At 48.4% G+C, this 25,086-nt stretch overlaps 1 protein-coding gene across 1 annotated transcript in view; it reads right to left on the reverse strand.

Annotated features, from left to right (window-relative positions):
• The window catches only part of si:dkey-156n14.3 (zinc finger protein ZXDC), a 35,963-nt gene extending 12,817 nt beyond the window's left edge, over positions 1–23,146 (reverse strand). Inside the window, exons 1-8 of the mRNA XM_041190980.1 lie at positions 21,703–23,146; positions 20,453–20,605; positions 19,878–19,956; positions 19,104–19,234; positions 17,611–17,781; positions 15,549–16,219; positions 4,809–4,893; positions 523–692 (exon numbers count right to left, since the gene is read on the reverse strand). Coding sequence (XP_041046914.1) covers positions 523–692; positions 4,809–4,893; positions 15,549–16,219; positions 17,611–17,781; positions 19,104–19,234; positions 19,878–19,956; positions 20,453–20,605; positions 21,703–23,146 — 2,904 coding nt within the window. The remainder of the gene's footprint in view (positions 1–522; positions 693–4,808; positions 4,894–15,548; positions 16,220–17,610; positions 17,782–19,103; positions 19,235–19,877; positions 19,957–20,452; positions 20,606–21,702) is intronic.
• Between the last annotated feature and the right edge of the window lie 1,940 nt (positions 23,147–25,086).

Raw genomic sequence — 25,086 nt, forward strand, 5'->3', positions numbered from 1 at the left:
TTAATTGTCCACCAGCATTCACAACTGGACGTGGCAGGAATGCAGAGCTTAGATCTGATCCGTTGGTTGTGGAATCGCTTAGCTCTGTCTATCACTTGCTGCTCCTGCTGTTTGCCTCACAAGTAGTCCTGTGTTATAGCTTCACTGGGTTGACACCTCATTTTTAGGTATGCCTGGTGCTGCTCCCTGGCATCCCCTCCTGCGCTCTTTATTGAACCAGGGTTGATCCCCTGGCTTGATGGTAATGGTAGAGTGGGGGATATACCGGACGATGAGGTTACAGATTGCGTTCGAGTACAATTCTGCTGCTGCTGATGGCCCACAGCACCTCATGGATGCCCAGTCTTGAGTTGTTAGACCTATTCTAAATCTATCCCATTTAGCACAGTGGTGGTGCCGCACAACATGTTGGGTAGTACTGAATGCCATTGCTGAAAGTAGACTTTAGACAAAGCTGAGACACCAGTTGTTCTATTGTACTATGCTGCACCTCTTATGCTTTGAGCCATCGGGAAATCCTACCTGCAATAGCTGGGTCTGGACGTAAGGAGCTCCCGTAGTCGGGTCACGGATCGTCAGGCCACCAGTGGGCATTATAACATTACTGAAGCGACAGTTCTGGCTCACAGCAGTGGATGGCGTGGACTGTCCCCTGTTGGCTTTCTTCCTTTGTCCGGCACTGTTGGCATTCTCTTAAAATGGGGCAAAAAATAACCATTGTGAGCTAGCACCTAGGGAGCGGAAAACTGGCAGATGGGGGAGAATGCAGTGGGAAAGAGGAAAGAAAAAGTGGCCCTTGCACACTTTCTTACAGAATTACACCATTCCTCTCAGTTATAACTCCCAACCCAGCATGTTTCTGACGATGGCTACTCCATAAAGGCATTTCCACAGGAGGATAATGGACAATATGTTGGTCGCGCTTTATCCAAGTCAAAAGATTGTGGGGTCAAGTCCCAAACCAGAGACTCAAGAGTCATTCACACTACAGAAGGAGGCCATTCAGCCCATTCAGCCCATGCTGGCTTCCCATGGAGCAACCCAGTCAGTCCCACTCCTCCATTCGACCCCAGCAAGTTTATTCCCTGCTTCCATCACCTTCATGGGCAGTGAGTTCCAGGTCATTGCCACTTGCTGTGTAAAAGAAGTTCTTCCTCACATCCCCTGGTATTTGTTGCCCAAACTCTAAATCTAGGTCCCCTAATCCTTGTATCACCACCTAAAGGAAGGAGTTTTTCCTTGTCTTCCTTATCTAAGCCTGTCATAATCATGCACACCTCTTATCAAATCTCTCCTTTGTTCTAAGGAGAACTACCCCAGCTTCTCCAACCTAACCTTGTAACTAAACTCCCCCACCCCCAATTCCTGGAACCATTCTATTAAATCTCCTCTGGACCCTCTCAGGGGTCTTCACCACTTTCCTAAAGTGTGGTGACCAGAACTTCCCTGCTTGTGTACTCAATGCCTGTATATATGAAGACTAAGAACTCATATGCTTTGCTAACCACTCTCGCATTTCTGTCCTTCCGCTTCCAAAGATTGATACCCATGCATGCCGAGGTCTCTCTGTTCCCGCACTCTTCAGAACTGTGCCATTAAGTCAATATTGCCTCTCCCTATTCCTTTGCTAAAATGCATCACTGAACACTTCTCTGTGTTAAATTCCACTTGTCTGCCCATTCTGCTAGCCTCTGATCCATTGGATAAACTTCTGTGTCATCCTCACAATTTGCCACTCCTCCAAGTTTGGTAGCATCAAATTTTGAAACTTTACTCTATATCTCAAGATCCAAGTCATCTACACATAGCAAAAAAAAACGTGGTCCCAGCGCTGAGCCTTGGGGAGCACCACAGTCGACCAGCTCACTGCTCTCTGTCCTTCAGTCAATTTTCTACTCAATTGGACTTTGGCACAACATGCAGGCTGACAATCTCAGGGCAGGACTGAGGGGGGCGCCACATGGTCAGAGGGACCGAGGGGGGTGCCGCACAGTCAGAGGGGAAGGACCGAGGGATGCCGCATGGTCAGAGGGACTAAGTGGGTGCCACGTGGTCAGAGGGACAGAGGGGGGAGGGGAGGAACCGAGGGGGCGCCGCATGGTCAGAGGGGAGGGACCGAGGAGGCACCGCACGGTCAGAGGGGAGGGACCGAGGGGGCGCCGCATGGTCAGAGGGGAGGGACCGAGGGGGGCGCCACATGGTCAGAGGGGAGGGACCGAGGAGGCACCGCACGGTCAGAGGGGAGGGACCGAGGGGGCGCCGCATGGTCAGAGGGGAGGGACCGAGGGGGGCGCCACATGGTCAGAGGGGAGGGACCGAGGAGGCACCGCACGGTCAGAGGGGAGGGACCGAGGAGGCACCGCATGGTCAGAGGGGAGGGACCGAGGGGGGCGCCGCATGGTCAGAGGGGAGGGACCAAGGGAGTGCCGCACGGTCAGAGAGGCCAGACTGAGGGGGCGCCGCACGGTCAGAGGGGCCAGACTGAGGGCGTGCTGCACGGTCAGAGGGGCCAGACTGAGGGGGCGCCGCACGGTCAGAGAGGCCAGACTGAGGGGGCGCCACACGGCCAGAGGGGCCAGACTGAGGGGGCAGCACACAGTCAAAGGGGCCAGACTGAGGGGGCGCCGCACGGTCAGAGGGGCCAGACTGAGGGGGCGCCGCACGGTCAGAGGGGCCAGACTGAGGGGGCAGCGCACGGTCAGAGGGGCCAGACTGAGGGGGCGCCGCACGGTCAGAGGGGCCAGACTGAGGTGGCAGCGCACGGTCAGAGGGGCCAGACTGAGGGGGCGCCGCACGGTCAGAGGGGCCAGACTGAGGGGGCAGCGCACGGTCAGAGGGGCCAGACTGAGGGGGCGCCGCACGGTCAGAGGGGCCAGACTGAGGTGGCAGCGCACGGTCAGAGGGGCCAGACTGAGGGGGCGCCGCACAGTCAGAGGGGCCAGACTGAGGGGGCGCCGCATGGTCAGAGGGGCCAGACTGAGGTGGCAGCGCACGGTCAGAAGGGCCAGAGTGAGGGGGCAGCGCACGGTCAGAGGGGCCAGACTGAGGGGGCGCTGATGACACAAAACTAGGTGGGAATGTGAGTTTTGAGGAGGATGCAAAAAGGCTTTAAGGGGATTTGAGCAGTTTGGACAAGTACACGGCAGGTGGAATATAATGTGAAAAAAATGTAAAGTTATCCACTTTGGAAGGAAAAACAGAAATGCAGAGTATTCCTTAAATGCTGAGCATGGAAAGTGTTGATGTGGAAAGGGATCTGGGTGTCCTTGTTCATAAATCATTGAAAGCTAAAATGCAGGTACAACAAGAAACTGGGAAGGCAAATGGTAGGTTGGTCTTTATCGCAAGAGGATTTGAGTACAGGAGTAAAGATGTTTTGCTGCAATTGTACAGAGCCTTGTTGAGACAGCACCTGGAGCATTGTGTACAGTTTTGGTCTCCTTACCTAAGGAAGGATACACTTGCCATAGAGGGGATGCAATGAAGGTTCACCAGACTGATCCCTGGGATGGCGGGATTGTCCTATGTGGAGAGATTGAGGAGACTGGGCCTGTATTCTCCAGAATTTAGAAGAATGAGAGGTGATCTCATTGAAGCATACAAAATTCTTACAGGGCTCGACAGGGTAGATGCAGGAAGGATGTTTCCCCTGGCTCGGGGGGGAGGTGGTGGGGGGGTGGTGGTCTCGAATCAGGGGACACAGAGGCAGAATAAAAGCTAAGCCAGGAGATGAGGATGAATTTCTTCACTTGGAGGGTGGTGTATCTCTACCCCAGAGGGCTGTGGAGATCAATTATTGAGTACGTTTAAGACAGAGATCAATAGATTTCTAGATATTAAAGGGGTCAAAGGATATGGGGATAATGTGGGACAATGGCGCTGAGGTAGATCAGCCACGATCTAGTTGAATGATGAGGGGCCAAATGGCCTACCCCTATTTCCTACCTCGGAGGGGCTGTACTGAAGGAGTGAAACGTTAAAACGAAGCCTCATCTGCCCTCACTGTTGCTAGTTAAGCAACGCCTTGATTTTAAAATCCCCATGCTTATTTTCAAATTGCTCAATGACCTTGTCCCTCTCTATCTCTGTAATCTTCTCCAACCCTCAGCCCTCCAAGATATCTACACCTATCAAAGTTTGACCGTAATCTCTATCACTACCCTCGGTGGCCATGCCTTCACCCATCAGGACCCTAAGCTCTGGAATTCCATCCCTAAACAACTCCACCTTTTTCCTTCTTTAAGACTCCCCTTAAAACAAACTACTTTGACCAAGCTTTTGGACATTTGCCCTAGTGTCTCCTTATGTGGCTGAATGTCAGATTTTATTCGCTAAAGCACCATGCTGTAGTAAACGATCCCATGACTGTAATTCAAAGTAGTTCAGGGGAGTTCTCCCTAATGTCCTGGCTAATATTTATCTGTCAATCCACATCACTGAATGTCATTTACTCAATGCTGTTTGCGGGAGTTTGCTTTGTATAAATTGGCTGCCACATTTCCTACATTACAATAGTGACGGATGTAAAGGATTTAAGGACATCCTAAGGGTGTGAAAGGCACTGTATAAATGCAAGTCTTTCTTTCTAAAGGTGAAACTCGACTCACCTCACGCAGCCGCTTAATCGGCAGCGCGGGTAGTGTTCCCAAACCACCTTCCTACCAGGTGATGACAAATGTGGCTCAAGGAGATGACAAATGGAAAGGGGAAAAAAAAAAGCCGTAAACACACCTGGTAGACACAGAACTGGAGCCAGAGAATGCATCGCTCCTTATTTCCTCACAGTCAACTTTGAAAGTGTCCCTTACCTGTGCTGCCTCCAACTCCTTTCTGTTTCCTCTTCTTAGCAAGCTGTATAGCTCTGTAATCTGTCCTAGCCGATCCCCCGCTTTCCTAGATAACATTTAATTAATTAGCAACAGTTTAAAGCAAATGGAACAGCACCTGCAGGTAGTCATAATAAACACTCAGTGACCAAAAAGATAAACTTTGTGCTGAAAAGCTGTTTCTAATAATACAGTACCATAATTTCATGCTTCTTCTGTCACTCTTGCATGTGCATCTGCCCTCACGCCTTCTCCTCTCTCCCAGAAACATGATAGGGTCCCCCTTGTCCTCACTTACCACCCCACCAGCCTCCGCATTCAAAGGATCATCCTCCGCCATTTCCGCCAACTCCAGCATGATGCCACCACCAAACACATCTTCCCTTCACCCCCCCTGTCGGCATTCCATAGGGATCTTCCCTCCGGGACACCCTGGTCCACTCCACCCTCACCCCCTACTCCTCAACCCCCACCTACGGCACCTCCCCTTCACTTCCTCTCTCCTCACTGTCCAAGGGCCCAAACACTCCTTTCAAGTGAAGCAGCATTTCACTTGCATTTCCCACAACTTAGTCTACTGCATTCGTTGCTCCCAATGTGGTCTCCTCTACATTGGAGAGACCAAATGTAAACTGGGCAACCGCTTTGCAGAACACCTGCGGTCTGTCCGCAAGAATGACCCAAACCTCCCTGTCGCTTGCCATTTTAACACTCCACCCTGCTCTCTTGCCCACATGTCTGTCCTTGGCTTGCTGCATTGTTCCAGTGAAGCCCAACGCAAACTGGAGGAACAACACCTCATCTTCCGACTAGGCACTTTAGTCTTCTGGACTGAATATTGAATTCAACAACTTTAGGTCTTGAGCTCCCTCCTCCATCCCCACCCCCTTTCTGTTTCTTCCGCCTTCCTTTTGTTTTTTTCCAATAATTTATATAGATTTTTCTTTTCCCACCTATTTCCATTATTTTTAAATCTTTTATGCCCCCCCACCCCCACTAGAGCTATACCTTGAATGCCCTACCCTCAATTCTTAATTAGCACATTCATTTAGATAATATCACCAACTTCAACACCTCTGTGTTCTTTTGTCTGTGACAGCTTTTGGTGATCTGCTCCTATCACTGCTTGCTTGTCCCTACAACAACACCCACCCTCCAATTCTCTTCCCCCCCACCAACCTTAAACCAGCTTATATTTCACCCCTCTCCTTGTAAAGAAAAATCAGTTCTGTTGAAGGGTCACGAGGACTCGAAACGTCAACTCTTTTCTTCTCCGCCGATGCTGCCAGACCGGCTGAGTTTTTCTAGGTAATTCTGTTTTTGTGTTGTGAATCCTAATGTTAAGTTCAAGCCTCACTACAGACACAAAGCATAGGAACAGAAGAAGGCTATTTATCTCCTTAAGCTTGCTCTGCCATTCAGTGAGATTGTGGCTGATCTACGACCTAACTCCATATTACCACATTTGCCCCATATCCCTCAATGTCTTTGGCTAACAAATATCTATCAATCTCAGTTTTAGAATTTATAACTGATCTAGCATCCATTACCCTTTGAAGAAAGTTCCAAACTTAAGGAAATAAACTTGCAGGGCTACAGGGATAATGCAGGGAATGCAACTGACTAGACTGCATTGGAGAGCCAGCATGGACTCGATGGGCTGAATGGCCTCCTTGTGTCATATCTTTATGAGAACAACTCACTGCATGAAATAACTTCTCTTCTCCCCTTTTGTGATTTTGCCAGTTACCTTAAATCTGTGTCCTCCTGCCAGTGGAAACAGTTTAACCCCATGTACTCATCAAAACCTCTCAATTTTGCCAATAAATCGCTACACAATCTTCTCCACTCCAAGGAAAGCAATCACATCTTCTCCAGCCTCTGTATCTACCCAAATTACTTCATCCTTGGTAAAATCATTCTGGTAAAAACGGCTGCTGCAATGTTGCATATCCAAGCCTCTAATGATATAAGACAGCAGTTCACACCCAATGAATTGCTGTGGATTCATTGCTGTTAAATAGTGAAACCCAGCCGACAACTCTCCAGCAAACCTGCTTTCCTGAATTTGTTATGGACAATGCCCATCAGGAAAACAACTCCCTTCCCCTGTGCACCTGTTTAAATAATTCTACCAGATCTTTCACATTCACTTAAACAGGTCGATGGGAGCACTTAATATCTGAAATACTAAAGATGAAAGGGTGCCAAGTTAAGCCTCCATCCCTCTCCTTAACAGTGCAGACTGAATGGGAGATTCCACCTGCCCAGTCCAATGTCCAAGTGGCTGATCCTCCCAAGCATTTGAGGGAGAATATCATTGAGCTTTGGGGTTGAATTTGACCTAAATAGACTCAAGTGAGAACCCGGCAGCCCGGGTTCTTTCTCCACTGAAGTCAACTTTTGCTGTGAGTTATTTCGTGCCACAGGCATTGTCTGGATTGAATCATCTATTTGGCCACAGGATGCACCACAACTGATCCAGATTCCACCCTTGCTGGGCAGGAGCATTTCCTGGCAGTGTTATCTTGTGACCATCCCCCGCAACCCTGCATGTGACAGGCTCAGCACTGAATGGGAAGCTATCCTGGTACCTAGATTCATAGAGCGCAGGAAGCCAGCATTCGGTCCATCATGCCTGTGGCTGGCTCTTGCAAAGAGCTATCCAATTAGTCCCACTGCCCTGCTCTTTCCTAGCAGCACTGCAAATTTTTACCCTTTTTAAGCATATATGCAATTCCCTTTTTAAAGTTATTACTGAATCTGTTTCCAACAGCCTTTTGGGGGGCACATTCCAGATCGTAACAACTCGCCTCATCTGTAGTTGGGAATTTGGTTCAGGTGGGAATTTTGGTGCAGAGGGGCAGCAAGAGGTGCTCATTTATCTATATTTTCCCAGCTTCCCGTATTTGGTGAGTATCCTTCCTTGTCTCCAAACTAGGTGAATCCAACTTTCTATTACTATGGCCGTGTAAATTATTAACTAATTGACGAATTAAATAAATAAGGTTGGATAGAAATGGCAGGGCAGGCAGTGCCGCGACTGCAGCATGTGGGAATCTGTGGAATGCACTGCAATCCGGGACAACCATATCTGTAGAAAGTGTCTGCAGCTAAGGAACTTCAGCTCCAAGTTGCTGAGCTGTATTCAGAGCTGTGGTGATTGCGGGGCATCAGGGAGGGGGGGAAGAGCTACCTGGACACGTTGTTCCAGGAAACAGTGCCACCCCTTAACTTAAGCAGAGCTTGAGAGTTGGTCAGTCATCAAGGAGGGTGTGACTGCAAGTCAGGCATAGTGATGGAGAAGCCTCAGCCACTGACTTTGTCCAACAGGTACGAGGTGCTTGCTACCTGTGTGGGTGAGAAGGACTGCAAGGTGGATGAGCAGTCTAAGCATGGCACCATGGTAAAGGATGCCATTCAAGTGGGGAGAGTGAAGAAGAATGTGGCAATAATCGGAGACAGCATAGTCAGGGGGATAATCGAGAGCATGAGTCCAGATGGCTGTGTTGCCAGTTCCAGGGTTTGGGATATCTGCTCAGGGATGGAGAGGAGCTTGCAGTGGGTGGGAAAGGATCCAATGGTCATGGTCCACCTAAGTACTAAGGACATAGGTAAGACTAGGAAAGAGGTTCTGCATGGATAGTATGAGGAGTTAGGCACTAAATTAAAAAAACAGAATCTCAAAGGTAATAATCTCTGGATAAGGGTAAATAAAATTAGAGATGAATGCACAAAGATAGTGTGGGAAAAGCTGGTTCCAATTCATGGGGCACTGGCACCAGTACTGGAGGAAGTGAGGGCTGTACCATTGGGATGGTTCACTCCTGAACCATGCTGGGACCAGTGTTCTAGCAAGCCATACACCTCAGGAACTAGACAGGGTTTTAAATAGTGGGAGCAAGGGATCAAATTTGGGAAGATGTGGTCAATCAAAGAGTACAGGCAAGGAAATGGAGAAAGGTATTAATGTGGGAAAGGATAAACAGACTGTGACTGGAACGGACAGAGTAAAAATCTAATAGTAAATCAGCAGATAAGTCTAGAGGTTGCAAAAATAATAAAAGGAAAAAACTAAAGGCTCTGTACCTGAATGTACATAGCATTGGAAACAAAACAGATCAACTGATAGCTCAAATAAAAATGAACAAGTATGATCTGATAGCCATTACAGAGAACAGCTGCAGGATGATACATATTCGGCCCTGAATATTGAAGGGTACATGATATTTAGGAAGGATAGGAAACTAGGAAAAGATGGAGGTGTGTCTCTGTTAATTAATTATGGTATTAGCACATTAGAGATGGATGACCCAAGTTCAGGAAACCAAGATGTAGAAATGGTTTGGGTAGCAATGTGAAATAATAAAGGCAAGAAGTCACTGTGGGAATGGTGTACAGGCTCCCTAACAGTACCCACACAGTAGAAGAGTATAAAGTAAGAAATAATGGGAGCCTGTTGGAAAGGTATGGTGAAAATCATGGGGGATTTTAAACTACATATAGATTGGGAAAATCAGATGGGCAAAGGTAGACCAGATGAGGAATTCATAGAATGTTTTCAGGATAGTTTCTTAGAACAGCACATTCTGGCACCAACCAGAGAGCAGGATATACTGAACCTGGTATGGTGCAATGAAATAGTTTTAATTAATGACCTTATAGTGAAGGTGCCCCTAGGTAGCAGCGATCATAATATGATTGAATTTTACATTCAGTTTGAGGGAGAGAACAGCGGGTCTAAGACTAATATTTTAAACTTAAATAAGGGCAATTATGAGGGCAAAAAAGCAGAGCTAGTGAACTAGCAAATTAGGTTAAAGGATAAGTTAGAGATGCAGTGGAGGTAAGGGGATATTTCAGAATAACAGAATAGATACATTCCGACAAGAAAGAAAAATTCCAAGGAAAGGACTCACTATCCATGATTAACTAGAAAAATTAAAGATAGTATCAAACTTAAATAAGCATATTATTGCACAAGAATGGATGGCAGCTCAGAACATTGGACAGAATAAAAAAAGCAGCAAAAAATGATTTATTTTTATTCATTCATGGGATGTGGGCTTCACTGGCTGGGCCAGATTTATTATCTATCCCTAGATGCCCTTGAGGTGGTGGTGGTGAGCTGCCTTCTTGAACTGCTGCAGTCCATGTGGTGTAGGTACACCCAGAGTGCTGATAGGAAGGGAGTTCCAGGATTTTGACCCAGCGACAGTGGAGGAACAGCGATATATTTCCAAGTCAGGATGGTGAGTGACTTGGAGATCTTCCAGCTGGTGGCATTCCCATCTATCTGTTGCCCTTGTCCTTCTAGACGATAGTGATCGTGGGTTTGGAAGGCGTTGTTGAAGGAGCCTTGGTGAATTCCTGCAGCACATCTTGTAGATGTACACACTGCTGCTACTGTGCATTGGTGGTGGAGGGAGTGAATGTTTGTGGATGTGGTGCCAATTATGCGGGTTGCCTTGTCCTGGACAGTGTCAAGCTACTTGAGTGCTGTGGCAGCTGCACTCATCCAGTCAAGTGGGGAGTATTCCATCACATTCCTGACTTGTGCCATGTTGATGGTGGACAGGCTTTGGAGAGTCAGGAGGTGAGCTACCTCTAGCAGGATTCCTAGCCTTTAACCTGCTCTTGTAGCCACAGAATTTATGACCAGCCCAGTTCAGTTTCTGGTCAATGGTAACCCGCAGGGTGTTGATAAGTGGGGAATTCAGTGAAGGCAAATGCCATTGAACGACACAGGGCAATGGTTAGACTCTCTTTGGAGATGGTCATTGTCTGGCACTTTTGTGGAGCAAATGTTACTTGCCACCTGTCAGCCCAAGCCTGAATATTGTCCAGGTCTTGCTGCATTTGAACATGACTGCCTCAGTATCTGAGGAGTCACGAATGGTGCTGAACATTGTGTAATCATCAGTGAACATCCCCACTTCTGACCTTATGATGGAAGGTCACTTATGATGGAAGATGGCTGGGCCGAGGACACCACCCTGGGGAACTCCTGCAGTGATGTCCTGGAGCTGAGATGACTGACTTCCAACAACCACAGCCATCTTCCTTTGTGCTGGGTATGACTCCAACCAGTGGAGTTTTCTCCCCCTGATTCCCATTGACTCCAGTTTAACTTGAGCTCTTTGATGTCACGCTCGGTCAAATGCTGCCTTGATGTCAAGGGCAGTCACTCTCACCTCACCTCAGGAGTTCAGCTCTTTTGTCCATATTTGAACCAAGGCTGTAATGAGGTCAGGAGCTGAGTGGCCCTGGCGGAACCCAAACTGGGCGTCAGTGAGCAGGTTATTGCTAAGCAAGTGCCACTTGATAGCACTGTTCATGGCCCCATTACTTTACTGATAACGGAGTAGACTGATGGGATGGTAATTGGCCAGGTTGAATTTGTCCTGCTTTTTGTGTATAGGACATACCTGGGCAATTTTCCACATTGCCAGGCAGATGCCAGTGTTCTGGCAGTACTGGAACAGCTTGGCTAGGGGCGCGGCACATCCTGGGGCACAATTCTTCAGTACTATTGTGGGAACATTATCAGGGCTCACAGCCTTTGCACTATCCAGTGCCTTCAGCTGTTTCTTGATATCACATGGAGTGAATCGAATTGGCTGAAGACTGGTATCTGTGATGCTGGGGGTCTCCAGAGGAGGCCGAGATGGATCATCCACACGACACTTCTGACTAAAGAATGCAGCAAATGCTTCAGCCTTATCTTTTGCACTGATGTGCTGGGCTCCCCCATCATTGAGGATGGGGATATTTGTGGAACCTCCTCCTCCAGTGAGTTGTTTAATTGTCCACCACCATTCACGACTGGATGTGACAGGGCTGCAGAGCTTGGATCTGATCTGTTGGTTGTGGGATCTCTTAGCTCTATCTACCACTTGCTGCTTATGTTGTCTGGCATGCAAGTAGTCCTGTGTTGCAGCTTCACCAGGCTGATACCTTATTTTTAAGTGTGCCTGGTACTGCTCCCTAGCATGCCCTCCTGCGCTCTTAATCAAACCAGTGTTGATCACCTGGTATGCTGGGCTATGAGGTTACAGATTGGGTTCGAGTACAATTCTGCTGCTGCTGATGGCCCACAGCGCCTCATGGATGCCCAGTCGAGTTGCTAGATCTGTTCGAAATCTATCCCATTTAGCATGGTGGTCGTGCCACACAACACGATGGAGGGTATCCTCAATGTGAAGGTGGGTCACTCCTACCGATATTGTCAGATATCAGGACAGATGCATCCGTGGCAAGCAGGCTGGTGAGGATTGAGGTCAAGAACGTTTTCCCTCTTGCTGGTTCCCTCACCACCTGCTGCAGACCCAGTCAAGCAGCTATGTCCTTTAGGACAAAGATAAAAATACCTGGAAAAACTCAGCAGGTCTGACAGCATCTGCGGAGAGGAACACAGTTAACGTTTCGAGTCCGTATGATTCTTCAACAGAACAGTTCTGATGAAGAGTCATACAGACTCGAAACGTTAACTGTGTTCCTCTCCGCAGATGCTGTCAGACCTGCTGAGTTTTTCCAGGTATTTTTATTTCTGTTTTGGATTTCCAGCATCTGCAGTTTTTTGCTTTTATCTATGAACTTTAGGCCTTGGCCAGCTCGGTCAGTAGTGGCGCTACTGAGCTACACTTGGTGATGGACAGTGAGGTCCGCCACCCAGAGTACATTCTGCGCCCTTGCCACCTTCAGCGTTTTCTGCAAGTGGCGTTCAACATGGAGAAGCACTGATTCATTAGCTGAAGAAGGGTGGTACGTGGTAATCAGCAGGTTTCCTTGCCCATGTTTGACCTGATACCATGAGACTTCATGGGGTCCAGAGTCGAAGTTGAGAACTGCCAAGGCAACTCCCTCCTGACTATTCCACTGTGCCGCCACCTCTGCTAGGTCTGTCCTGGCAGTGGGACAGGACATACCCAGGGATGGTGATGTCTGGGACATTATCTGTGAGATATGATTCCGTGAGGATGACTATGTCAGGCAAAAGCTTGACTAGTCTGAGAGACAGCTCTGCCAAATTTGTCAAAAGCCCCCAGAGAAAGGAAAAATTAAGAGCAAAGGAGAAAGCTAGCTAGAAATATAATGACTAATAGTAAGAGTTTCTATAGATATTAAAAAAGAAAAAGTGAGCATTGGTCCTATAGAAAATGAGTCTGGGGAGTTAATAATGGAAAATAAGGAGATGGCAGGTGAGTTGAACAGGTATTTTGCATCAGTCTTCACCATAGAGGAAACGTAACAACCCAGAAATAGCTGTAAGTCAGGAAATGGAAGGGAGGAAGGAACTCAAGGAAATTACAATCAGAGGGAAGCGGTACTCAGCAAATTGTTAGAACTGCAGGCTGACAAGTCCCCAGGTCCTGATGGACTTTATCCTAGGGTCTTAAAAGTGGCTAGTGAGATAGTTGATGCGTTGGTTTTAATTTTCCAAAATCCCCTTGATTCAGGGAAGGTTCCATTAAATTGGAAAAAAGCAAATATAACTTCCTAACTCAAAAAAAAGGGGGGGAGGGGTGGTGGACATAGGGAGCAGGAAACTACAGGCCAGTTAGCTTAACATCTGTCATAGGGAAAATGTTAGAAGCTATTATTAAAGACATTATAGCAGGGCACTTAGATAAATTCAAGGTATTCAAGCAGAGTCAACATGATTTTGTGAAAGGGAAATCATGTTTAACCAATTTGTTGCAGTTCTTTGAAGGAGTCACATGTGCTATGGATAAAGGGGAACCGGTGGATGTACTGTACTTAGATTTCCAGAAGGCATTTGATAAGGTGCCACATCAAAGGTTATTGCGAAAAATAAAAGCTCATGGTGTAGAGGGTAACATGTTGGCATGGGTAGAAGATTGGCTAGCTAACAGGAAACAGTTCACATAAATGGATCATCTTCTGGTTGACAGGATGTGACAAGTGGTATGCCACAGGAATCAGTGCTGGGGCCTCAGCTTATATAAATGATTTGGATGAAGGGACCCAAGGTATGGTTGCTAAATTTGCTTATGATACAAATATAGGTAGGAAAGTAAGTTGTGAAGAGGACATAAGTAGACTACAAAGGGATATAGATAACAGGTTAAGTCAATGGGCAAAGATCTGGCAAATGGAGTAAAATGTGTGAAGATGTGAAATTGTCCATTTTGGCAGGAATAAAAAAGCAGCTATTATCTAAATGGTGAGAGATTGCAGAGCTCTGAGATGCAGAGGGATCTGGGTGCCCTAGTGCATGGATTGCAAAAGGTTAGTATGAGGGTACAGCAAGTAATTAAGAAAACTAATAGATTATAATTTATTGCGAAGGGAATTGAATATAAAAGTAGGGAGATTATGCTTCAGTTATACGGGCATTGGTGAGACCACGTCTGGAATACCGTGTACAGTATTGGTCTCCTTACTTAAGGAAGTAAATGCGTTGGAAGCAGTTCAGAGAAGGTGTACTGATATCTGAAATGTGCGGGTTGTCTCACGAGAAAAGGTTGGGCAGGCTAGAATTGTATCATCTGGAGTTTAGAAGAGTAAGAAGCAATTTGCTTGAAACATAAGATCCTGAGGGGTCTTGACAGTGTGGATGTGGAAAGAATGTTTCTTCTTGAGGGAGGCTCTAGAACTAGTTTAAAAATAAGGGGTCACCCATTTAAGACAGAGATGAGGAGAATGTTTTTCTTTCAGGTCGCTGAGAGTCTTTGGAACTCTCTTCCTCAGAAAGTAGTGGAATCAGTGTCTGTGAATATTTTTAAGGCAGAGGTAGATAGATTCTTGATAAACAAGGGGGTAAAAGATTATTGGGGATAGGCAGGAATTAGAGTTGAGGTTACATTAGATCAGCCATGGTCTTATTGAATGGCGGAGCAGGCTCAAGGGGCCAAGTGGCCTACTTCTGCTCCTAATTCGCATGTTGGTACGTATGTAGTATATATATTCGTTCATGGTACGTAGACATCGCTGCTAGGCCAACATTTATTGCCCATCCCTAATTGCCCTTGAGAAGGTGGGGGTGAGCTGCTTTCTTGAACCGCTGCAGTCCCTGTGGTGTAGGTACACCCACAGTGCTGTTAGGGAGGGAGCTCCAGAATTTTGACTCAGTGACAGTGAGGGAACGGCGATATATTTCCAAGTCAGGATGGTGAGTGGCTTGGAGGGGAACTTGTAGGTGGTGGTGTTCCCATGTATCTGCCTCCTTTGTCCTTCTAGAGGGAAGTGGTCATGGGTTTGGAAGGTGTTGTCAAAGGAGCCTTGGTGAGTTCCTGCAGTGCATCTTCTAGATGGCACACACTGCTGCTACTGTGCGTCAGTGGTGGAGGGAGGGCCTGTTTGTTGGTAGTGTACCAATCAAGTGGGCCACTTTGTCCTGGTTGGTTCAAGCTTAAGTGTTGTTGGATCTGCATTCATCCAGGCAAGTGAGGGGCAATCCATCAGACTCCTGACTTGCACCTTGTAGATGGTGGACAGGCTTTGGGGTAGGTCAACTGGTAGGTTACCTGCCACAGGATTCATTGTCTCTGACTTATTCATCCACTGAACTCTTAAACCTCCAATTTCAATTAAACCTGAATTACACAGAACTTTGCAGCACAGAAACAGGCCATTCAGCTTGATTAGTCTATGCTGGTGCTGATACTCTTTGAAAGCCTCTTCCCACCCTTACTCAATCTCATCCCATCAGCATAATTGTCTAAGTGATTGGAAGTCTGCAACACAATCAATACCTACCAGAAAAGGGCAGCAGGGCACCATGTTTAACTCTAGTTCTTTCTGTGCGCTGAAGTTGCCAGTCGGAGGGTTTAAACTGGAGAAGACAAACTGAGTGACCACCTTGCCCGTCTCCTGCTGGCTCATCATATCGGACACACTCAGCACGTGCCGTTCCACTTTAGTTGGAGTCAACAGTTCTGGGACGTGGCTTGCCCCCAGGCTGCAGGAAGGGGTCAGGGCTCCACTGGATGACAGTCCCTGCAGTTCCTGACAGGTCCCCACAGACCGCATTGACAGGGAGCTCAGGGACCCCAGGGCCTCCGTACTGACTGGCTGCACACCTTCTAAATTCAAGCTATTTTGCTGCAAGACGCCAGCAGTGAGGCCCAGAGTGCTGTCTATGGTGTGTGACATATCCGTGGTGGCAACTATAAGAGGGTCTGAGGCTTGCGCCATGGCGTTGCTGCTAACAGAAACCGCCCCTCCAAGAGTGGATCCCACAGAGGCAGCGTCAATTGTCAGGATTCCAGAGCTCACGAGCGATATGTCCGGTGAGATGCTGACTGGATTGACAGGGACAGTGGTGAAGAGCGATGCAATGTCCACGTTGCTGAGGTCGCCTTGGCTTGGACTGGTCAGCTCACTGCTTGGGGTCAAGGAGCCCGTCATCTCCAACTGGGAGAACAAATCTGAAACAGAGACGTTTGGCAAATCTATCAGTTCAGAGCAGACACTACCAATTCTATTTAAAATTGTAGAAACAGTATGAAAGGAGGCTATTTCAGCCCAATCTTTGGTAAAGTTATTGAATTTGTCCCACTCTCTTGATATTTCCTCAGAGCCCTGCAACTGTCTCCTTTCAAGTATTTATCGAACTTCCTTTTAAAAGTTTCTATTGAATCTGCTCCCACCGTCTGTCCAGGCAGTGAATTCCAGATCTCTCTGAATAAAAAATATTCTGTATCCCACCCTGGTTCTCTTCCTAATTGCCTTAGGCCTGTATCCTTTGGTTACTGACCCTTCTGCTACTGGAAATAGTCTCTCTTTATTTGCTCGAACAAACCCTTTATAATTTTGAACATCTCTATTAAATTAATAAAATCCAGATTGTGACACATCATGGACAACAACTATGTAGCACTTTCAACAAAATAAAATATCCCAAAGTGCTTCACAGGAGAGTTCAAGCAGATAGCCAAAAGATTGGTCAAAGAGCAGGTTTTAAGGAGAGATTTAAAGGAGTAGAATGAAGAGGGTTAGCAGGGGAGACGAGAGAAAGGAGGGATTTGAAGAGAGAATGAGAATTTTAAAACTGAACATTGCCTAACTAGTCAACGCAAGTCAGCAAGCACAAGGGTGACTGATGAACTGGACTTAGGGTAAGTTAAGATATCATCAGAATTTTGAATAAAACGCAGTTAATGGCCAGTGGAAGATGGGAAGCCAGCAAGGTAAGTGTTGGAATAGTCAAGTCAAGAGGTAACAAGGTCACGGATGAAGGTTTTAGCAGCAGCTGAGCTGAGACAGAAGCAGAGTCAGGCCATGTTTTGGAGATGGATATAGGTGGTCTTGGAAATGAAGTGTATATAGGGTCAGAAGCTTATCTTGGGGTCATATATGACACCAAAGTTGTGAATGGTCTGATTCAGACTCAGCCCCAGAAAGGGATAGATTGGGTGGCTAAATCAATAGAATGAATACTAACGGGCCCAACGGCCTCTCACACTCTCATATGCAACGACACAGAGCAGAAGCTAGTTCCAGGTGTTATGTTCTAGCCAACACTGACAGGTGTAACCACAACTGTGCACAGCGTGAACATTCAGGACGGCCATGGAGGAACATTGCTTCTGAATCTTTCCTCAAGGGCAGAAAACATCGCTGACATGGAGGGGGACAGGGGCCCAAACCTCTGCAGTACTTTAAAATCAGCTCATTTCAACAGCCCATTGTTAGGGTGTCCGCTGAAACAGGCCAGTGGGAGGGTACAGTTCCTGGAATCCTGCACTGCCCAGGACCCAAGGCCAGAAAACACTACCACAATTAGAAGTAGAGGCCCAGCGAGTCAAGGTGACCATACCAGGGCTGATATTGTGCTGCTTCATCATGTGGGTCTTGATGCTGTGCTTAGAGTTGAAGAGCTTGCTGCAGTTGGAGAGAGGGCAGCGTGTTTTCACCTTGTCCGCATCTTCCAGGTGTTTCTTGGAGTGGATGTACAAGCTGCTCCGCGCTGAGAATCGAGCTTCACAACCTGAGGACATGGGAAACTCGCATTATGTAAAGACAATTCATTCTAGAAAAAAGGTCCCAGGCCTCCAATACCTTCATCTGAACAAATAAAAAATACAGAATGTGTACAGATAGAAAATGTACACATATATAAATACAAAAAATATAGAATGTACAGCAAAGAAACAGGCCTTTTCCTCAACTTGTCTATGCCAACGTTTATACTCCTCATGAGTGTCCCCCAATCCCTCTTCATCTCACCCTTTCATTTCTTTCTCCCTTGTGTTTATATCCAGCTTCCCCTTAACTGCTACTACACTAGTCACCTCAACCACTCCCTGGGGTAGTGAGTCACATATTCTCCCCACTCTCTGGGTTAAAGAAGTTTCTCCTGAATACCCAATTGGATTTATTAGTGACCAGATTATGTTTACACTCCCACCACCCACAACTGGAAACATCTTTTGTAGATCCACTATACCAAACCTTTCACAGTCTTAAAAGACCTCAAATCTGGTCACCCCTCAGCCTTCCCGTTTCTAGAGTAAGAGACCAAGCCCGTTCATTTTTTCCTGCATGGTAAAACCCTCAGTGCTGACATCATTTTTGTAAATCTTTTCTCCAAAACTTCTATCTCATTTTTGTAATTCAACTCAAGTGATTTGTTTTGTCTAAATATTAATTCTAAAGTACTTTGGTGGCAGAGGAGAGATGGGAACATTACAGTACAACCAATATGTTGTGCTACAATGTATGACCCAATTCAATTGATACATAAAAATAGGACTTGAATCCCAAAAATCTGAGATAAAATTGGGGGAAATGGCAGAGAACGATCTGTGTTTATGTAGCACCAAGCTTAAGTGCCATTTCACATATAATCAATTACTTTGAAGTCCATTGACTGCTACATAGGCCAACATTAGGAGACAGCTGTGACTCAGGAGGGAGCAGTCTCACCCTAATCAGAAGAATGAGTTAGAGTCCCACTCCAGAGACTTGAGCCCATAACTTACTGAGGGAACACTTCACTGTTAGAGATGCCGTTGTTTGGATGAGATGTGAAATCAAGGCCTTGTCTGACTTCTCAGGCGTATATAAAAGATTCCACAGCACATGCAGGATAATTCTCCCCAATATCCTAGCCAATACTTACCCCAGCAGCTTTACCCATCCAGGCAAGTGGAGAGAATTCCATCATAGACCTACTTCAAGTCTCGCATCTACACTCACATGACTCGTGGGCTTTTCTTTCTGTCCACTGAGCACTCAGTTGCTCTTCTAATTTCAAGGAACTTTGACAAAGTACAGCTCCTGTACCCACACAGACTAGCTAGGACACACCTTCAACAGGACAAACAAACGGCCTCGTGCCGAGGTGAGTGATGCTGTGCCCTTTCAGGTGCTCTGCCCTCGTGAATGATTTTCCACAGCCATCCACAGGACAGACAAACCTCCGATCATCTTCGTGGGTCCTAGAGAAAAGAAAACAAACTTTAGAGCTCATCACGTTGCAACTTCAGGCTGTGAAAGGACTGCACCAGAAACTTGATGCAATTTATTCTGAGACCTGGGTGAAGTACTAAAGGTCACACACGAGGAATGCACCAAGGCTGTAAAGGGGAAAAGAGAAGATGGGAAATAATGATATTGACTAGCTAACACCAGGCTAGTTTTAGAAGTAGGGGGCCAGTCAGCTCAGAAGCCTGTTCGCCATTCATTATATCATGGTTGATCTGAATAACATTTTAAAATGTTTTAGCTTATAAGAGAAGACTGAGGCATTTCGAGATCCTGGGAATGAAATGAGATGTTTAAAGCATACAGGTGGGGGCCATTTGCCCCCATCATGTGTCAGCCACAGCTCAGTGGGCAACACTGTTTTGAAAAGCAGGGCAATTCCCCGATGTCTTCAACAATAAACAAATGGTCTGCTCATCATCACACTGCTGTTTGTGGGCCCTGGCTATGTACAAATGGGCCTCTGCGTCTCTCACGCTACAACAGCGACGACGCTGTATTATGCTTCAATTAATAAAATTCAGCTTCGCACATGCGGCCTGATGTAAATTAAATCCCTATGAAAACTAACACTGATTTTTGGGCTTTTCAATTTACCTTTTATGTCGTAGTAATTTTGACATGCAGGTGAACGACCAGCCACAGCCATCGAAGTCACATATAAAGGGTCTTTCACCTGCACAAGAAAGATTGTCCTTTTAAAAATCTGCGGTGACATTTATTCCAGTTGAGCTAAAATATTTTACAGCATTCCAACCAAGCTAAAATTTTAACATCCAGCAATGATGATACGACACTGAGAAAATATTCTCATAGCATTAAATGCACCAAGCCCATAAGACTTAGGAATTGTGTGCATTTAGCGTCTGTCTGTGACTACAGTACAGAGCCAACAGTAGAATAACAATAACTGACACCAGGCTGCAGCTGGAAAAGGCCATTCAAATTTAGGGAAACTATTAATGTGATGGCAGTGTCCACACAAGGGGATGAGTGCCAATGCTTTCAGTCACTGAAAGCAAGAGTTGTTTTGACAATGACAGCGACTCCACAATGACAGCCAGTTTTAAACAGCACAGTCCTGTCATCAAGAGTTACCCAGAGTGAGATCCCTTTAAGAGCTTTAGTGAATAAGCCTTGGCTGAATGAGACTGCTCCACTTATCATCGTACCCGTGTGGCTTCTCAGGTGAATCTTCAAGCGGCAGGCTTTGTCATAACGTTTGTCACAGCCTGGGAAAGAACAGGTGAAGTGCTCCTGATCTCGGAAGTGGGAACGATTGTGAGATCCGAGGGCACTGATGGTGATGAATGTCTTCTCGCAACCTGCAACAGAGAATGAGTTTTGCCAACTTTAAAACAAAACACGCATGCCATATCTTCCACCTCGAGTTGTTGGTCCACATTTACAATACAAAAGTGTCCATTTGAATGTCTCAGTCAAACTGCCCACAGAGCTGCAATAAAATCCTACAGACATGCACCTGCATGAGAACTCCCACAGCACTATCCATGGGTAGCCTAGTGTCTGAATCACAGTAATGATGTTTGTGTCTCTCCTCCTTAAAACCTATCACTTTAACCAAGCTCTGAGTCAAATTCATGCTCCCTTGTAGTGCCACAGAACAACGGTCACATTGTTGTTGAGAAACTAGCCTGTCTGGTAAAAACTAAAGCCGCCAATCAAGTGGGCCTACTGCTCTCTTAACATCATTCAGAGAGTGGCTGAATGGCCTCACGTCATAAAAACTGATATGTTGCAAAACACTCAAAAGGTCAGGCAGCACCTACAAAGAGAGAAACAGAGTCCAATGTCCAAGGTTGATGACTTTTTGTCCTGATGGAAGGTCATTGATCTGAAACGTTAACTGTTTCTCTCTGTACAGATGCTGCCTGACCTGCTGAGTATTTCCAGCATCTACAGTATTTTTGATTTTGGTCCCTTTCTGTGATTTACGATTCTGGTGTTAGAAGCAACGCCATTGCAGGCCATTCAACACAACTGGTTTGCGCTTTGTCTACGCTGTGCACAACGCAGCCTTAGTGTCATCAGCAAACATCAATAGGTGCTTTTCTATCCCGTTATTCTAATAAAGAAGGCGAAGACCCGACACAGATTCTTGCGAGACACCGACAGTCACATCCTGCCCACACTCCTATTCCACCTCCCGTTCAACTGATTCCTTAACCAGGTCAATGCCGCGGGCTTAGTCAACAATGTCTCTCGTGGGGAACTTTATCAAATGCCTTCCGGGGAGGTCGCTTGCTCACCGTCCCTCGCTACCTCCGGCCGCCCCGAGTGTCCCTTTGGGCCGCCGCTGTTTTGCGGTTGTTTCTTCCCCCCCACCGACCGACCCCCCAACCCCCACCCCCCTGGGGGGGGGTGGGTGGGGTGGGGTGGAGAACGTGGCTCTCCGACTTACCCGGGACGTCGCACTTGAAGGGCCGCTGGGGCTCGAAGTGGCTGCGGCGGTGCCCGCTGAGCTTGAGGGCGGTGGCGAAGGGCTGCGAGCAGACCTCGCAGACGAAGGCCAGCTCCTGGACGTGGGCCTTCATGTGGGCCTTGAGGTTGTAGACGGTGGTGAAGCGCTTGCCGCAGCGCTCGGCCTGGCAGCCGAAGGGCCGCAGCTTGCCGTGGGAGTGCAGGTGGCGCTTGAGCTTGTAGGAGGTGGTGAAGGCCCACTCGCAGCCGGGCACCGAGCAGCGGAAGGGCCGCGGGCTGTGCGACAGCAGGTGCACCTTCAGCCGGTGCTTCTTGTCGAAGGCCTCCCGGCAGTCGTGCTCGGGGCAGGGGTACAGCGAGCCCGAGGCCTTGCCGCGGCCCAGGCCCAGGCCCAGGCCCTCCGACAGCTTCATCAGCACGTCCCCGCTCTCGGTCAGGATCAGGTCCCCGTACGAGGCGCCCACCGCCGGCCCGGCCCCGCACTCCAGCCCGACGCCGCCCGCCTCCTCCTCCTCCTCCTCCTCCTCCTCCTCCTCCAGGCCCGAGGGCGGCGGAGGCCTCCTCCTCCTCCTCGGCGGCGGCGGCGGCGGCAGCTCCTCGAGCCGCGGGGTGGCCGGGTCGGCGTAGGCCGCGGCCGGCGGCTGGATTTGGGCCTGGGCCTGGGCCTGGGCCTGGGAGGCCTCCTCCCCGGCCGGGCCCCCCGCCGCGGCCTCCCCGTCCCCCGGGCCCGGTCCCGGTGCCGCCACGATCAGGAGGCCGTTCTCGATCCGCACCACCAGGTTGCGGTTGTTGATGGTGATGGTGCCGGACAGGCCGCCAGGAGAGGCCGAGGCCCCGGCCCTTTCCCCGGGGAGGCCGGGCGGGTTGTCGGCCGGGCTGAGGAGAGGGGCCGGGGGCGGCTCCAGCAGGAGCCCGGGGCCCTCGGGAGGGGGCGGCAGAGGCGGCGGCGGCGGCGGCGGCGGCTCCTCCGCCTCCAGCAGCAGGCGGCTCTGGTGAGCCGGCGGGCGGCCCGCCGGAGCCACTCGAGGCCGCGGCTCGGCCTCCAGGCCTGGGCCCAGGTGGATCCCCGGGCCGGCCCCGACCCCGACCCCGACCCCGGCCTCGGCCTCGGCCTCGCCCTCCCGGCCCAGCTCCAGCTCCGCCTCTCCCGCCAGGTTAAAGACGACGAAGATCTCGGGCTCGGCCCGCCCGGCGCCCTCCCCGCCCGCCGCCGCCGCCGCCGCCGCCGCCCGGCACTCGGCCGCCTGGTTCAGGAACAGCGAATATTGGGCGGCCGGCCCGCCCTCGCCTGGAAGCGGCGGGGCCTCGGCCTCCAGGGCCCGGCCTCCCGCCTCCTCCGCTCCGTGTGGCTGTGTGCGCGGCAGCTGCTGGTACTCGAGGCCCAGGCTCAGGCTCGGGCCCGGGCCCAGCCCCTGCTGCTCCATCCCCGGTCTCCCCGCGGCTCCGGCGGGAAACGGCTCCCAGCGCGCGGGGGGGGGGGGGGGGGGGGGGGGGGGGGGTGGGGGGGGGGGGAGGGGCGGAGGAGAAATCCCGGAACGGATCAGAGCCCATCCGGATCCGGATCAGCAACCGGGCAGTCGGAAATCCCGGAGCGGATCGGAGCCCATCCGGATCAGGATCAGTGACTGGTCAGTGGTACATCCAGGAGCGGATCAGAGCCCATCCGGATCCGGACTGGTAACCGGGCATCGGTAAAACCAGGAATCGGATCGGAGCCCATCCGGATCAGGATCAGGAACCAGGCGTTGAAAAAGGATCAGAATGACTGACTTGCATTTTAATATCCAAGTAAATTCTTGTATATTTGGTGGCGGCACATGTTAAGACGAGTAGTTAATAAAGCAGGAGAGCATCCTCCGGTTTTATTCATAGAGTATAAGAAAAAGGAGATGATGTTAAATTTGTGTAAGACACTAGTTCAGCCTTTGCTGGAATGTTGCTTTCTCTTCTGCGTGCTACATTTTAGGAAGGATGTGAAGCCATTGGAGAGGGTGCGTAAAAGAATCACGAGGATGGTTCCAGGGATGAGTACCTTCAGTCATGAACTCAGGTTGAAGAGGTTGGAGCTGCTTCCCTCGGAGATAAGAAAGCTGAGATGAGGCACGATCCAGGCATTCCTAATCATGAGGGGTGGTGGGACAAAGCGAATAGGACGCAAGTGTTGCCCCATTCGAGAGAGAATTGAGAATGAGAGGCAACAGGTTTAAAGCAATCAGCGACAGAAGCAGAAGTGAGATGAGAAAAAGCGTTTCCGCACAGCAAGCGGTTAAGGTCTGGAATGCACTGCCTGAGAGTGCGGTGGAGGCAGGTTCAATCGAAATGGAAGAATGTACAGGGTTATGGGAAGAAGGTGGGAGAGTAGCAGTAAGGAAATCGCTCATTTGGAGAGCTAGTGCAGACACAATGGGCCAAATGGCCTCCTTCTGAGATATAACATTTGTGATTTTCAAATATGTTCTGTATTCAAATCCTGTACTTGTTTTTTTATCTGATTGTTTCCTATCTTCACACACTTTCCACCCGCTCTGGAGAATAGTGGGGAAATGCTAGAGGGATTAGTTGGAAGGAAATCTGCCATCCTTACCTGGTCTGGCCTACATGTGACTCCAGACCCACAGCAATGTAGTTGACTCTTAACTGCCCTCTGAACAAGGCAATAAATGCTGGCCTAGCCAGTGATACCCAAGTCCCATGAACAAATAAAAAATATAATCCACAATCTTCCAAAGTAGAGAATTCAAAAGATTCACAACGCTTTGAGTGAAGTGATTTCTCCTCAATTCAGTCCTAAATGATCAGCCCCTTACCCTGAGATGGTGCCCCTGTGTTCTAGATTCCCCAGACAGGGGAAACAACCTCTCAGCATCCACCAACATGCAATTTGCCTTCCTAATTGCTTGCTGTACCTGCGTGCTGTTGCAAATATATGGTTCATCGTTCATGGTAATTTTTAGTCTGGAAAGATTAAAGTTGTAATGTTAAGGTAATTAAAATGCTGAGCTTTAAAGATTGCCAAAGCATCTCAAGAAATGGCACTTCAAAAGATGACCCAATCTTGTTTAATAGAGAAGAGATAGAGTTTATAAAACAGCAGGTGGGTTTACTTAGCTAAAGAACATGACGCCTGCAATCCTTGCAAGACGGGCATTCCATAAAAGACGGGAGGTAGAGCCAAGTTAATTTTAGAACATTTAGTAAACCCTAAAAAACTATAAAACACATTAGCTTGATCAGAGCAAAACAAAAATGTAAATGAGGGATAATTAATCTAAAGGTTGGTTTGAGGACAGCCCCTGAGCGGGCGATGTTATCATGGAAATGGGTGGCGATTAGAGGGATTTTCTGGTTTCAACTTATCAGGGTG

This window comes from Carcharodon carcharias, chromosome 7 (genome assembly GCF_017639515.1).
Source record: "Carcharodon carcharias isolate sCarCar2 chromosome 7, sCarCar2.pri, whole genome shotgun sequence".
Classification (NCBI taxonomy): Eukaryota; Metazoa; Chordata; class Chondrichthyes; order Lamniformes; family Lamnidae; genus Carcharodon; species Carcharodon carcharias.